At 45.8% G+C, this 14,719-nt stretch overlaps 1 protein-coding gene, 1 long non-coding RNA gene and 1 other non-coding gene across 3 annotated transcripts in view; 2 read left to right on the top strand and 1 right to left on the bottom strand.

The window, feature by feature from the left end:
* The first annotated feature begins 305 nt into the window (after window positions 1-305).
* Window positions 306-377, top strand: TRNAC-GCA (transfer RNA cysteine (anticodon GCA)). Its single transcript has one exon. It is a non-coding gene; the product is annotated as a tRNA-Cys (tRNA).
* A 1,835-nt stretch (window positions 378-2,212) lies between these two features.
* On the top strand, window positions 2,213-7,945 carry LOC140214059 (uncharacterized). The gene is made up of 2 exons (XR_011890975.1): window positions 2,213-4,048; window positions 6,470-7,945. It is a non-coding gene; the product is annotated as an uncharacterized lncRNA (long non-coding RNA).
* The window catches only part of GlcT (ceramide glucosyltransferase), a 79,645-nt gene continuing 71,527 nt past the window's right edge, over window positions 6,602-14,719 (bottom strand). The window contains exon 9 of the mRNA XM_050167826.3: window positions 6,602-12,759. Within this exon, the coding sequence (XP_050023783.1) occupies window positions 12,586-12,759 (174 nt within the window). The 3' untranslated portion in view covers window positions 6,602-12,585. The remainder of the gene's footprint in view (window positions 12,760-14,719) is intronic.

Genomic DNA, 14,719 nt, shown 5'->3' with positions numbered 1-14,719 from the left:
TTCTAGATGCACGCATTGTTGCTGTACGTCTGCTGTAACCACGGAGTAAGCTGTAACAGAATCTACTGAACCGCACGACACAAATGCTAAATAAAACAGGCGTCGTATTTTGTAACAAGCGCCTTGTACCATTCCTTTCGCCCGCCCTCAGTTACTCGAATGCCGGAGATTGACCACTATATTGATGAAAGATTAAAAAAAGAAAGCCCGAACACTACGGGACAAAATAAATCATGACAAAATATCATTCCAAAACGCAAATGCAAACTGTTAAAATGTGTATAAGTAAGACGCCATAGCATCTCGGGGGTATAGCTCAGTGGTAGAGCATTCGACTGCAGATCGAGAGGTCCCCGGTTCAAACCCGGGTGCCCCCTTGTGAATATTTTTTTTCTTTCCGAATTTTTTTCTCTTTAGCGTTGCCGTACGTTTTGCAAGACGTCACTGTTAAATTAATATTTGTCCGTCGAACAAACAAACCATTGTCCGCCCTCTGAAAGAGAGGAATGTACTTTCGAATGCCAGCGTTCTGAGATCAGAAACGTTGCCTGCTGTTTTGAAGCCTGCAGTAGGGCCACAGAACACCTGTAGCGCCCTTTGAAACGAGGCCTGAAAAATTAATGGGTGCAACTAAATTCTAGAAGATAGCTAGGTGCCCCGTAGTGCACCTACCAGCGATTTTGTAGCGATGCCTTTTTCGATGCTTATCGCGCTTTGTCCGTTCCACATGCAGAACTTGCAAAGCTGCACAGAAAAAGGTGCATTTGGCTTTGTGCTGAATATTGCCATCTGAACATGCAATTACCAATAAACATCCGTAGCGGAGGGAAAAAAATAAAATTATGGCCACATGCAGTGCTCATAATCGTTTCTAAATCACGTAAGGCACATGCAACTGTGCTTAACCAATTAAAGCCCGTACACCACACTTTTCCCCTTATCATTGTCTTTTGAGGTTAAGAGTAAAAATTCCTTTTTTTTTTTTTTTTTTTACAAAGTGAGGAAAGCATTACATTTTTCTGCCTCTTCATTTTTTGTGGTTGGTTCTTTATTCTATGGTGTGCGCTACAGTTCGCCGATCGAGTACGCCCTTGCAAAAGAACCACTAAGAATGAATTCACATGCATATTATCTGCCTCACGTTGTGTGCATCGATCTGGTTGATGACATCAGGAGAAACAAGTTTACTTAATTCGTACCTTTGAAGTCTGTATAATCAAGTAATTTTGGTAATGTGTGGACACCAGTAGAAAAGATGCTAGCTGCATGGCCTGTATGCAACAGCTGCTGAATATTTGAGACATGTGGTCGACGTGATTTGCGCCCACGTTCACGAAACCTAGTCAACCCTCTCAAGCTCCTGAAAATGCTTATAATGTTTGCGACTCTACCTAAACTGATTTTTGTTCTGCGGCTATCAAAACACACCGTTTTCGGAGACTGATATAACAGAGTAATTAGCAAAAGAAGAAACAGTAAGGTGAAGAACAGAACACAGGGATTGACTCGCAACTGAATTTTTATTGGCAAAGCATCCCACATAATATGGTACGAGCAACATGCATTTACCCGGCAATGTGAAAGCAAACAAACAAAGTACAGCCTGTTAAATGTTTATCAAGGAACAAAACCTTAGTGTCACGCTACAGGATCGACATTCTATATGTATTAATTCTGCATTAATCTTTATATGGCATGCCTCAATGGCTAACCGCACATGCCTATTCTTGCTGCGGTACAAAATCTTTGGTTTTTCAGACATACACCTGCACCCACACGCGGGGCACAGTGTGCAGGCAAGAAGCACAAAAAAAAAAGGGGGGGGGGGGGAGGGGTTTCTCACTCGGTCACCTTTCGTGCTCAAATCATCTGGTGACAATGCAACGCTCCGCTTGCCCTGTGCAAGTCATTCCGCACGTGGTCAGGCACTGGTAAACACCGCTCTCTGAACATGAAGCAAGTAGCTTTTTGAATTTTACTTTACAAATTTACCTAGACCCATTTCTGGAATTTGCTAGTTTCCTACCAGGATTTTTTTTGTTTCTTGACCTCCTATGGCGTTAAAAAATTTAGCCCCCTTTCTTCCTTCATTTTTCTTGCTAATTTCTAGTAAACTTTGTCCACAGTGCAGTCTGTGACATTGTTTGTAATGGCATTGCCAGTTCATAGCCAATGCGTAACAACTTGTGATCATTTAATTATGCAAGATTAGTGTAGATGCAGAAGTAGTACTTATTGCGATTGCAGGGCATTCTTAACGACCACACGCGAACCCCACAATAGACAGCTGCCATGAAAGCAGAGTTCACTGAACTGCGAAGGATGCCCACTCTCCTCCCATTGGTGAGGAAGTTACTGTAAGAATGGTATGTACCGGCACCTGCAAAACTTTGCAAACCAGGGGGACCTGAGAAAATATTTTTTAGCAGTTCTTTTACTGCAACCAGTAAAACCATACAACATCATGTTCGCACATACTACTACAGGCTGAAAATTAACATGTACCGATTTTTGAGGCTGCAGATATATTCATTCTCTCGGATCCCATGGTCCGTAAATTTTTGCCATTGACTAAGCTTGTGTGCAGGGGATCTTCTCATTATGAGGGCAGTTGTTGCTGATAACACATCAGGGCATACTTGTTTCAACTAAAGCCCCTCCATTCCACGCGCCACCGCCGCGTTTCAACAGGAGTACGCCTGCTAATATAGTATTCAGGTGCGAAACTTGTTGGAGGAGGAAGCCTGCCGAGGCCTTCAGCACTGTTTCCTGGCCTGCAGGTGAGTGTGAACGGGTAGTTTCAAAGAGCTAATGGCCCTCCATAACCTGGACAGAGCCTTGGGAAGGCACACCTCGCCTGAAGCCTATCAGTGACTTGTAACTACAGTGCACAGTAGTTCCCCACCGACGCTGATGGAACTTGTTCAGTCCAGATACCAAAGCCAAGGCTTCTCTGTCCAGCCAGCTGTGGTTCATAGCAGGGAGCCGTCATCATGAGGCAAAGACCACAGGGCGCTCCACTACATTGCAGAAGTGCACCAGTACTGCACCAACATCGCTATGGCTGTACTGTCCAACAGCTGAGGAAAGCTCCTTTGTATGTAGGCAATTGGTTATTTAGTAAAATAAATAAAACAAAGGAAATGGTAGGGGAGAAAATCGCTGCTGACCGCACTGCAACTGTCTAGGCTGCCGACACCTGAACTGTGGTCAGCTGTGGTGCAATGAGGGGAGGGGAGAAAGAGGACAGGTAGAGAACAGAGGTAAGAAGGGAGCCCGGCTCGGCACTGTCAGTCTACGTAAAACATCTAAGCGGCAAGGCCTGACTGCCTGACAGCTCCCGCAGTGCTTCAAAAGCACTAAGCCGCAGATGCAAATGTTTCGAGGGCCTCTGTTTCACCACAGTTATTGGAGTTGCCCGTAGCAGCAAGACTGAGGCCTACATCCTTGTGCCCACGTGCCCGACACACAACTGTATGAACCCCGCTGGTTGCTGCCATGAAACCTTTGTAGGAGCTTGCAATCAGAGCCAAGTACATCTTGCCACTTCTTATTTGCAAACAGACTTTGTTCACCGTTGCTTTGCAGGGGTCATAGCGTATCAGGACAGGTGGGCCGGTCAGAAGCTTGTTGCTTTGCAAGAAAGCTGTCTCTTGTTCTTTTTGCCGTACAAATTTATTTTGCCTTTGAAGAGTAGCTCGCATGGAGGCTGCAGTTCTAACAAAATGTCAGGCAAGAACTCTTGGTAGAAGTTCTGTAAGCCAAGGTAGTTTTAATGTTCCTCTACTACATTGCATGGAGAAGGTTCTCCAACCTTTGAATTCCCCCCGAGCCTGGGTTTGTTGATGGTGCCATTCGAGTGCTCGTCTTGTGAAAAAAGAAATGACAGCTGTGCAAGGCCCAACATCTTGAAACTTCTGAAGAACTCATTTAAGGTTCTCAATATGGCATTTTTCATGAACACGAGTGACAGTGCGTCTATCTTTGGTAGGAACAGAAACAATAAAGGAAACAGCAAATGGAAGCACATGCTGAATGAGCCGAACAGGCACAGATCATCATCATCATCATCATCAGCCTGATTACGCCCACTGCAGGGCAAAGGCCTCTCCCATACTCCTCCAACTACCCCGGTCATGTACTAATTGTGGCCATGTTGACCCTCCAAACTTCCTAATCTCATCTGCCCACCTAACTTTCTGTCGCCCCCTGCTACGCTTCCCTTCCCTCGGAATCCAGTCGGTAACCCTTAATGACCATCGGTTATCTTCCCTCCTCATTACATGTCCTGCCCATGCCCATTTCTTTTTCTTGATTTCAACTAAGATGTCATTAACGCGCGTTTGTTCCCTCACCCAATCTGCTCTTTTCTTATCCCTTAACGTTACACCTATCATTCTTCTTTCCATAGCTCGTTGCGTCGTCCTCAATTTAAGTAGAACCCTTTTCGTAAGCCTCCAGGTTTCTGCCCCGTACGTGAGTACTGGTAAGACACAGCTGTTATACACTTTTCTCTTGAGGGATAATGGCAACCTGCTGTTCATGATCTGCGAATGCCTGCCAAACGCACCCCAGCCCATTCTTATTCTTCTGATTATTTCACTCTCATGATCTGGATCAGCAGTCACTAACTGTCCTAAGTAGATGTATTCTCTTACCACTTCCAGTGCCTCGCTACCTATCGTAAACTGCTGTTCCCTTCCAAGACTGTTAAACATTACTTTAGTTTTCTGCAGATTCATTTTTAGTCCCACCCTTCTGCTCTGCCTCTCCAGATCAGTGAGCATGCATTGCAGTTGGTCCCCTGAGTTACTAAGCAAAGCAATATCATCAGCGAAGCGCAAGTTACTAAGGTATTCTCCATTTACTCTTATCCCCAATTCTTCCCAATCCAGGTCTCTGAATACCTCCTGTAAACACGCTGTGAATAGCATTGGAGAGATCGTATCTCCCTGCCTGACGCCTTTCTTTATTGGGATTTTGTTGCTTTCTTTATGGAGGAGTACAGTGGCTGTGGAACCGCTATAGATATCTTTCAGTATTTTTACATACGGCTCGTCTACACCCTGATTCCGCAATGCCTCCATGACTGCTGAGGTTTCGACTGAATCAAACGCTTTCTCGTAATCAATGAAAGCTATATATAATGGTTGGTTATATTCCGCACATTTCTCTATCACCTGATTGATAGTGTGAATATGATCTATTGTTGAGAAGCCTTTACGGAATCCTGCCTGGTCCTTTGGTTGACGGAAGTCTAAGGTGTTCCGGATTCTATTTGCAATTACCTTAGTAAATACTTTGTAGGCAACAGACAGTAAGCTGATCGGTCTATAATTTTTCAAGTCTTTGGCGTCGCCTTTCTTATGGATTAGGATTATGTTAGCGTTCTTCCAAGATTCCGGTACGCTCGAGGTCTTGAGGCATTGTGTATACAGGGTGGCCAGTTTTTCTAGGACAATCTGCCCACCATCCTTCAGCAAATCTGCTGTTACCTGATCCTCCCCAGCTGCCTTCCCCCTTTGCATAGCTCCCAAGGCTTTCTTTACTTCTTCCGGCGTTACTTCTGGGATATCGAATTCCTCTAGATTATTCTCTCTTCCATTATCATCGTGGGTGCCACTCGTACTGTATAAATCTCTATAGAACTCCTCAGCCACTTGAACTATCTCATCCATATTAGTAATGATATTGCCGGCTTTGTCTCTTAACGCATACATCTGATTCTTGCCAATTCCTAGTTTCTTCTTCACTGCTTTTAGGCTTCCTCCGTTCCTGAGAGCTTGTTCAATTCTATCCATGTTATGCTTCCTTATGTCAGCTGTCTTGCGCTTGTTGATTAACTTCGAAAGTTCTGCCAGTTCTATTCTAGCTGTAGGGTTAGAGGCTTTCATACATTGGCGTTTCTTGATCAGATCTTTCGTCTCCTGCGATAGCTTACTGGTATCCTGTCTAACGGAGTTACCACCGACTTCTATTGCACACTCCTTAATGATGCCCACAAGATTGTCGTTCATTGCTTCAACACTAAGGCCCTCTTCGTGACTTAAAGCCGAATACCTGTTCTGTAGCTTGATCTGGAATTCCTCTATTTTCCCTCTTAGCGCTAACTCATTGATCGGCTTCTTATGTACCAGTTTCTTCCGTTCCCTCCTCAGGTCTAGGCTAATCCGAGTTCTTACCATCCTGTGGTCACTGCAGCGCACCTTACCGAGCACGTCCACATCTTGTATGATGCCAGGGTTAGCGCAGAGTATGAGATCTATTTCATTTCTAGTCTCGCCGTTCGGGCTCCTCCATGTCCACTTTCGGCTATACCGCTTGCGGAAGAAGGTATTCATTATCCGCATATTATTCTGTTCTGCAAACTCTACTAATAACTCTCCCCTGCTATTCCTAGTGCCTATGCCATATTCCCCCACTGCCTTGTCTCCAGCATGCCCCACTGCCTTGTCTCCAGCATGAACAGGCACAGATATGATGTTGCAATACAGCTTAATGTTGTCAAGGTTGGCCCTACTTCCATGCCATGGCACCGACAAACCTGCACTCACACACTAAGGACACTCGGCGAGAGAGATGGAGGCCACAGAATTGGGCGTTATTTTTTATACTTTGTTTATTTGTCACCTTTGTTTGCTTGCTGCAATAACAAAAAGCACTTTGGGCTGAGTCTTGTAAAAAATGCTCGAAATCAAGAACAATGCAATGGTAGTACTGGTCAATTAGAAAACTTGATACCCCCTCCCTGCCCCACTTTCATTGTCTTTCACAGTAACGCCGCCACTTGTCGAGGCGGCAACATTGGGCACAGTTGCCACTTGAAAAAGCACAGTCCTTACGCGACACCAGGTAAAAAGCAACGCAGTATCGTCTTAGCAGGAGAGATCCCGACACATGAACACACAGCTTACGAGCAAACAAATCCTGAAAGAATGTGAAGAGAGTGTCTCAGCTCTGCTAGAGCTAGAGCAGAGGTCAGATGCCAAACTGCCATTTGTTAATTATGAAATGGGCACAATTAATTCACTAGTGGCTGCTGGCAGTCTCCTCTGCTCCATCTTTACACTACCAGAGCTATGCGAGAGAGAAAGAGAGAGAGAGAGAAAGAAAAAGGAAAGCAAAGCACAATTCAGTTCAACGACAACATTCTCCCTACTGCCATCACATCAAAAGCACAAACCAATGGCCCCAACAAAATTGCTCATTACTAAAGGACGAACAGGGCTGCAGCATGCAAAACCTTGGGCAATGCAAAGTGATGCAATGCTTCGTTGTAAAGAAAGCTGGAAAGCACCAAAGAAGACTGTGCACAAAAGCTGCAATGCCAGTCAGCTGTCGCCCGTAGAATATAGGGCATAACTGTAGATGCTGATATGATGGCCAAGTCGAGTGTGGAAGGTCAAACTACTGACATGGCACACAATCTCTCGTTAATAGGAGGCGCACGAACATTGACCACCTGTAACAATGTGTTCTCTAAACTGAGATGCAGCTTTTCTCATCTGTCAATCGGAAGCAGAAGAGAGCGCAAGCTTATGTATCACACTATTTGTCGAATAGGGCTCACCACTACATACCGTAGAGTGTAGACAGTGCTGAACCCTACACAGAGCACAACCCATTGTAGATAGTGGGTAGTGCTCTGGGTACTACCCACTATATACAATGGGTAGTGCTCCAGTGCATTTGCATCCATGCAACGTAGTCATTGGCTACCTTACTGAAAGCTTGTCTCAGGCCTACAGAAATGTGAAGCTGCCATTTTGTTGAGAGTCCAATATAAACCAGAGATTTATAGATGGCCCAGAAAGAACAGCAGTTGACAGCAGGAGCAGCAGATGTGTTCATGGGTGCAATTTGCATTGTCCAAGGTCACAGCATTCCATTAGACAGCTATTGCATACACCCCATTAACAGAAACATTTCGCAGGCTTCCCCCCCCCCCAAAATATAAAATGTACAACATGAGTGAGCCAATAGCACTTGAAGTTTCTTGCAGATTATTCAGTGTTTAAGCAGTCTGTCTATGAAAGGCTTCACACTTCAGCGAAAGCATATGCTGGAGTACCATTGAATATCTTCTTTTGCTTGAGAGGGTATTAAAAAAAACAAGAAAACTGAACGTTTGTGGTAAACTAATTGATCAGGATTGTGCAACCTCCTGAAACCTTAAACACACAGTGGAGAGGTCATACTGAAAAGGTGACAACATCACATGCACGAGACAGGCCAGTATCCAGTTGGCTAGCAATGTGGCAGTTACAATCGTTACGGAAACGACCGCTAAACAAGAGTGTCTGGGCAGACAGTACTGGTAACTAGGCAGTGACGGAGGGTGCTCCTAAAAGGTTGTAGAACCTGGGGTTGAGCCTACTGGAAACGGCCTGCTTGGTGCATGTGAGCCTACTGGTCTACGATGACGAGAAAATGTTATAGGCAAGCTTCCCGTGGCTGCTTGCTTTACGAGAGCATAGAGATACTCTTAAATGAGAATCAAACTGATACACCTCAGTTGTAATGCAGGATTAAAAGAACACACCACGGACACTCTTGAACTGACTGTTTTACACAGTGCGGAAAGCAGGGTTGAATGTAGTCCTTGCACGGCAATGAGACAAACCGAGGTTTGCCTGTAGCAAACAGCGCATGCCATAGATTTCTTTATTGATTTACTTTTTGTTCTTTGCGGTTACCACAGGCCATGTCTGTGCCTCAAATTATGCAGAGTCCCCGGGATTGTGGCTTCTCCCGGCACTAGGGAGTCGGCTTTGATTACAACGTTGCTCTTGCACAAAGTTTGAGCACGTGTGCATGCGAGAACGCTCGCGCGATATGTTGACACGCAGGCTTGTGGGCTTCAGAAAGGCGGCGCTCGTGTATCAAACAAGACATCGAACATCCTGCCATCTTTCCCCATTAGCAAAGAAGGTAGGCCGTTTCCCTTCCTTCGTTTTTGCCTCGAGTAACAAGCTGCTGAGGCCGCACAGCCAGAGTCAACGTCTCGCCGAACAGCCTAAATCTTAAGCCTTCTGCAGCAACACATAGCGCCCTGACAAATCCGACCGTTTTTCTGACGCGAGGGCACACGCATAAACTTGCACAGCGGCACAATAATTTCGCTTGCAGCTGCAGCCGACTTGCAAAAACTCAAAACTCCTGCAAATTATCATTTGAATTGACCAAAAATGAACAAGTCGTAAAAGGTATACAGGCTAATATAGGAACTTTTCTTTTTTTATCGCCCAAACAATGCAACTTCCTGCAGTGAGCGACAAGCCTGGGCTTCACACTACGGCCACTGCAGCACACACCCTAGACCACAAACATAACAGGGTTGCGGGCATTCAGCCCAAGTGGCATGAAGCTTGAATGTCCAATGTGAACTCATTATTTATTAATGTCTTCTCGGGGATGTATTTCTGCTCTTGCAAATAAATTCCCAAGTTATTGCTCGTAGATTTCTCTCTCATCAGCCATTTTGATGACGCTGCCATGCCCTAGGAAGCCAAGAAATTTTAATAACCTCGTTTTAATTAGGTGAATCCAGATCCCACTAAAAGCAAGCAGGCCAACCAAACTATTTGGATTAAGTTCATATGAATTTTGAATGGCCAGAGTCTGAATTACTGCGAGACGACTGCAGGTTTGCTTGCAAATCCATTTTGCATAGGTAAACTGGGACCGCCATTGCATGCTTTTCATTCTATGAAGACTGTACATTTGCTGAAATATGCCATGCTTTCTGAAACAGCACCCGCAGGAGGCTTCATGTAACTCTTCTATTACAGTCAGTGGGTAAAAGTAACGCGTCACTTGTTAATGCGTTTCTTTTTTGCCGCACTTTTAAAGATAGCAGGTAGAGCCTGCTTAAGATGTAGTAAAACAACATTTATTATTACTTCTTTTTTTTTTTGCTGTAAAAGCCCACGTATACAAAGCTCGGTAGAAAGATCGCTTATTAAAAAGAGACTCGATACTTGATGTAAAGTTTCCGGAAGAAACACTTTGTGGTTTCGGGAGACAAAATACAGACAATGAAAAAGAGGGTCCAGACAAGTTGCGCAGTCTGCTTCGGTCTGTAGACCTGCTCATCTGCGGAAGTGTGCTCGGTCATGGCAAGAGCTTGGATCAGGGTCTCGCAAGCAAAAACAATAGCAGGCTGGCTGTTGTCGCCTTGTCGGCCTAGTTTTGTTAAACTGTCTTTCCTGCCTCGTGAAAAAGGAAGCCTACACGTTATGTTCTCGATAGATAACAGGAAGATGCTGCAATCTGTATACATTTACGGCTGCTGCAAAGGGTAGCGTGTGCAATTAACGCAGAAAGTTGGGCCAGTTGATGTCCACGCATTTGCTGTGACAGTTACTAGTGCTAACAAGACTAACCGAAGAAAGTTGGTACAGGACAGAGCACTAGTTATGTAGCACCCAGTCCTGTCCCAACTTTTTTTCGTTAGTCTTGTTAGCGCTAGTAACCATTTCACAGCGTAGCACGCGCAGCAGGCACATCATGTGCGCGACGCGTGCGTTAACCTAACCTAACGTTTTAGAAAATTGTCAGCTTTTACAGCTCCTGCACCCAACTTAAAGTGCATGTTGCAGTTTGCCAGAAGGTTAGATGGAACAGGGCTGCTGCATTGCAAGATGATCGAGTGCTGTTACTGAACAGAAATTGAAGCATGTAGTGGAAGACCCATGGGGAGATACATTAGCGAGACAAAAACTAAACTGCGCAACAACTCCGGTCCCAAGGAATGTGTCGTCACAGTTTCCACTGCAAGAGATGGCAGAGAGAAGAGAAGACATTGCAAGACCGCTCATTAGCTGCCTAAATTCCTCGCGATTCTTTTTTTGCCCGACCCACTTGTCACATTTGATGCAGCAATGCCAGTTTTGAAGCATCCACTCATCAATTCAAAACAGTCGCTTGTAATTTCTGACTAGAGCTGTGTTCACTTTGACGTGTACCTGTAGACACTACCTGCCTGACCAGACAATCTCTTATTTTTCTCCATTTGTGTTTCAAATGAAGTCAGCATGTCAGTCGGAGCTTCGCACGGAAAACAGCCAAATTGAGCCTAATAATGAGAAATCAATGCAAAAATTTCAGGCACTACATTCTGCCAGAATGGCAGGGGGCGAAAGACAACCTTCATGGCATATTTCTTTGTTCCATTGGAAACCCACTGCTTCCTTTGTGTTGGGCTTGAAGGGTCGCCACTTAGAATAAATAACGTCTGCAAAGACCATATAGGCAATGCCAAAGTAAAAAAAAACTTCCAAGACACTATCCAACTTGCTCTTAAGACATTGTTCCATCGCAAAACAAAGAGTGCCACTCAATGGCACACACCAACAAGCTCCTTGGTCACTTTTATACTTTGTATATACAGCAATGCATGACGTCACGAGAACATCACTCAAAAGCACATTTCTTTTTCCTGGCAATACCAGGACCACTGCAACACACCATTGTTCTTTGCATCTAAGACTTCATTTCCATCATCTTTCATACAATAAAAGCCATCGTAGTCTATTAGCCTTTGCGAGTTTGTAGGAGGCAAAGTTTTTTTTTCTATGGCTGTTGTACTGTGCTTCGAGAAAGAAAAAGGCATGGTCAGGTCTTTTTCTTTACTCAAAACAACAAGCAACCAACAAACCCACAAGGAACAACAAACAATGGAAACAGAAACAACGCATATGCTAGGCTTGACCTCAGGCTTGGTTAAAAAGTCACTGGGGAAGTAACAAGGCATGGCAGAAGAAAAAAAAAATATAGAAAGGAGAGAAAAGGAACGCGATGTCCGTGAACAAATCTCGGAGTGGTGACAATGTTCTGGCACCAACGGTTTGTGTGTCCCACGGTGCATGTACGCCACATTCTTCGGTCCCAGAGACACGTGATGAGTCCAAACAAAAGTGTGAAGGAAACGATGCCAACCAAATGTAACAACACAGGGGAAAAAAGAAGAGGAAAAAAAAAACATCTTACAGATGACAGAGAGGGCACAAGGAAAGAGTAAAGAGCTACAAGTTCCTTTCATTCTATGTACAAAACACACGTAGGTCTGGCACACACACACACATGCACACTCGCTCCCAACGCACTTGTAATCCAGTCTAGCCGTTGAAACGCGCAACCAGCACGAGCTCCCGGCACTTCAAGTAAAACAAAGAAAGAAAGAAAAACAATAAAACGTCTGGCACCGCCGACTAGGGGCTGCTGCTTGCTGCCGTCTTTCCATTGCAGCACGACACTGAGTCAGCACACGATGGGCGCTGCGTTGCATCCACTCGTTGGGGAGCAACTGAGCCGCCCGGAAGCCAAGGCGCACACCCGGCAGATGAGGAACCACGGAGGAATGAAAGATCTGCCGTTGTTGGAAGAAGGCTTGCGGGTCTGGGCTGACCGGCAGCGGGTAAAGAAAGGGCACTTTCCGCAGCTTCCGTGGCCGGCACTTGTTTTTTTCCTTCCTTTCCTTGCTTTGTTCGCAATCTTGTATCAATAGCGGCAGTCAGCTGCGCACTACGTCGCGGCACATATATATATATTTTTTTCCCTAGAGGTCGGGGAGCAGGGGGGTCACTAAGAGTCTGGCTTGACCACCTCCACGGCACCGCCCCATCGTAACCGATACAGTCCCGCGCGCCACCGAATCGTCGGGTTCCACAAGGCGTGCAGGAACAGGTAGAGGGCGCCGCACTCTCGGAATGTCCATGCGACCACAAACTCCCACTTGTTGAATGGAAGAAGGCCATTCTGTTTCGGCAGCCAGGCAGAGAGGGGAGAGAAGGTGGGCAAGGGGGGGTTAGAGACAAGCAAAGACAAACAGCCTCAGCACTCCGGCATAATACACAGCACAGCTGCCGTGACAGCCGCACAAACCGTCGATAAACCTCGTGAAATGGCAAAGCTTTGAGATCAATTAAAGGGACCCTGAAACGATTTTGACGATTTTCTACAAACATACCGAGTCGTTAGAGTAGGTCCTTCTGATCATTAATTGACACATCTAAGTGCTCCGCGTAAAGCGTGTAATTTATTATAAGGTTTTAAAAATGCACATCGCTGCCGATCGCAGCACGCTGCTCGCCGGAATTTTAAGCCGCCCCTACCCATATGACGGAAATCACCCATATGACGTCAGTGGGGCAAGCTATCCGATTGGCTGACCAGGGCGCGTGATCGATAATTTTTCCAACTTTATGGTAAACAAATGATCTTCGTAATAGATGGAATGTTAGTTAATTTGTTTTTATAAAAAGAAAGTAACGTACAGGGAAGGCACAAGAACAATTTTTCAGTACACTTAAGCACTTCCGGCACACAGCAAGCGTCGTCTGCTTGGGTTACAATGTACTCCATTTTGGCGAGAGCTCCGTGGTCAGAGTCGGTCTCAGTCTTTTCGCGAGCACTATGATTCGACTTTGTTGCCTTGTGGACTGCAAACCTAGCGACTGGCAATATGTCGAGCTGCGACATCGTGTCCCTCTGCAAGGCAGCATACGAGCAAGCTGCCTGCTGCGCATCGGACTGCCGCTATCCGATCAGCGCCAGGGTTTGCGCGTTTGTGGCCGTCACTTTACACCGGAAGATTACTAACGCAAAAGCGTTTGGCGACTCCGGTATTAGGGCAAACGCAAGCCCAAGGGGACAGGGTCTGGCCGCCTGACTGTGCCAGGATGAGCCATGAGATGAGCAGAAGGGCAAATGTGAATGGTCTGCACGGTGCAGCCACCTGGTGGCACAGAGCTCAACCATACACAGTAGCAGCAACAAAGTGTATTCTTCTTTGCTGCTTGTGTGTATTTTTCGCAGGAGTGTAATCATCAACACGTTTTTATAAATGTTTAGAATGTTTTACACTTGGTTAGAGCAATATTAGCGCTTTGTTTGACTGGTTAAGCGCTGCGCCAACAAGTGTCTGGACCGTGCTGACCGATCAGGCTGCTCACGTACGTCTACACTAAAGTTCCTTCATCCGCTTGAGTTTATGCCTCCAGTCATTTGCCGAAATTACCAGCTAGCCTGTGGTTACCGGAATACCGGACACGTTCGGCGCTACGACAGAATGCTCGCAACGCACGCTACTTCAATAGCTCTTGGTCGACGGCCAAGCGGCTAGCGGAGAGGTCTCGCGCGGGAGGGGGCGTGCTCCAAAACAACCGGAAGTGGACAATGTGACGTCGCGTCGTGAAGCAGTACCAGTGAAGGCGGAGCTTAGCGCCGCTCGCTCGGCGAGCGAGTTGAGGAGGAAAAGCATGGCTAGGGAGGAGGGTAACTTCTAATCGCTTGTAGCTCCATTAATACGTAACGCTTCACTTAAATTGTGGTGCGAATGTTCTAGTTAAGCTGTACCCTACGCGCCTACAAAATTTGTCCAAACAGTTTCAGGGGCCCTTTAAGTATGCCGCAAATGATACATGCTGCGGCTCTTCGCAGTCTCTGTCAACCATCATTAAGTCCAGACATGACCTAACATTGAGCTACAGCGTGGGGCTGCCATCTTTTCCTTGGTCCACTTCGGTACACTACTCTCCTGTCAGTGCAAAGCAAACATTTTGCCCCGTTTCTTCACCTGTGGCCATGTACTCAGCATGCCGTGAAACACTGCACTTAACACACCTAATTTTATATGGTGCGTTTAAACCAACCAATGCAGCTACGCAGCAGCACCCTTGGCTCACATTCCAGAGACTTGTGTTCGCTAGCGTAATAA

This window comes from Dermacentor andersoni, chromosome 11, assembly GCF_023375885.2.
Source record: "Dermacentor andersoni chromosome 11, qqDerAnde1_hic_scaffold, whole genome shotgun sequence".
Taxonomy (NCBI): domain Eukaryota; kingdom Metazoa; phylum Arthropoda; class Arachnida; order Ixodida; family Ixodidae; genus Dermacentor; species Dermacentor andersoni.
The sequence above is the reverse complement of the archived record's forward strand: the minus strand, read 5'-3'. Positions and strand labels throughout refer to the sequence as shown.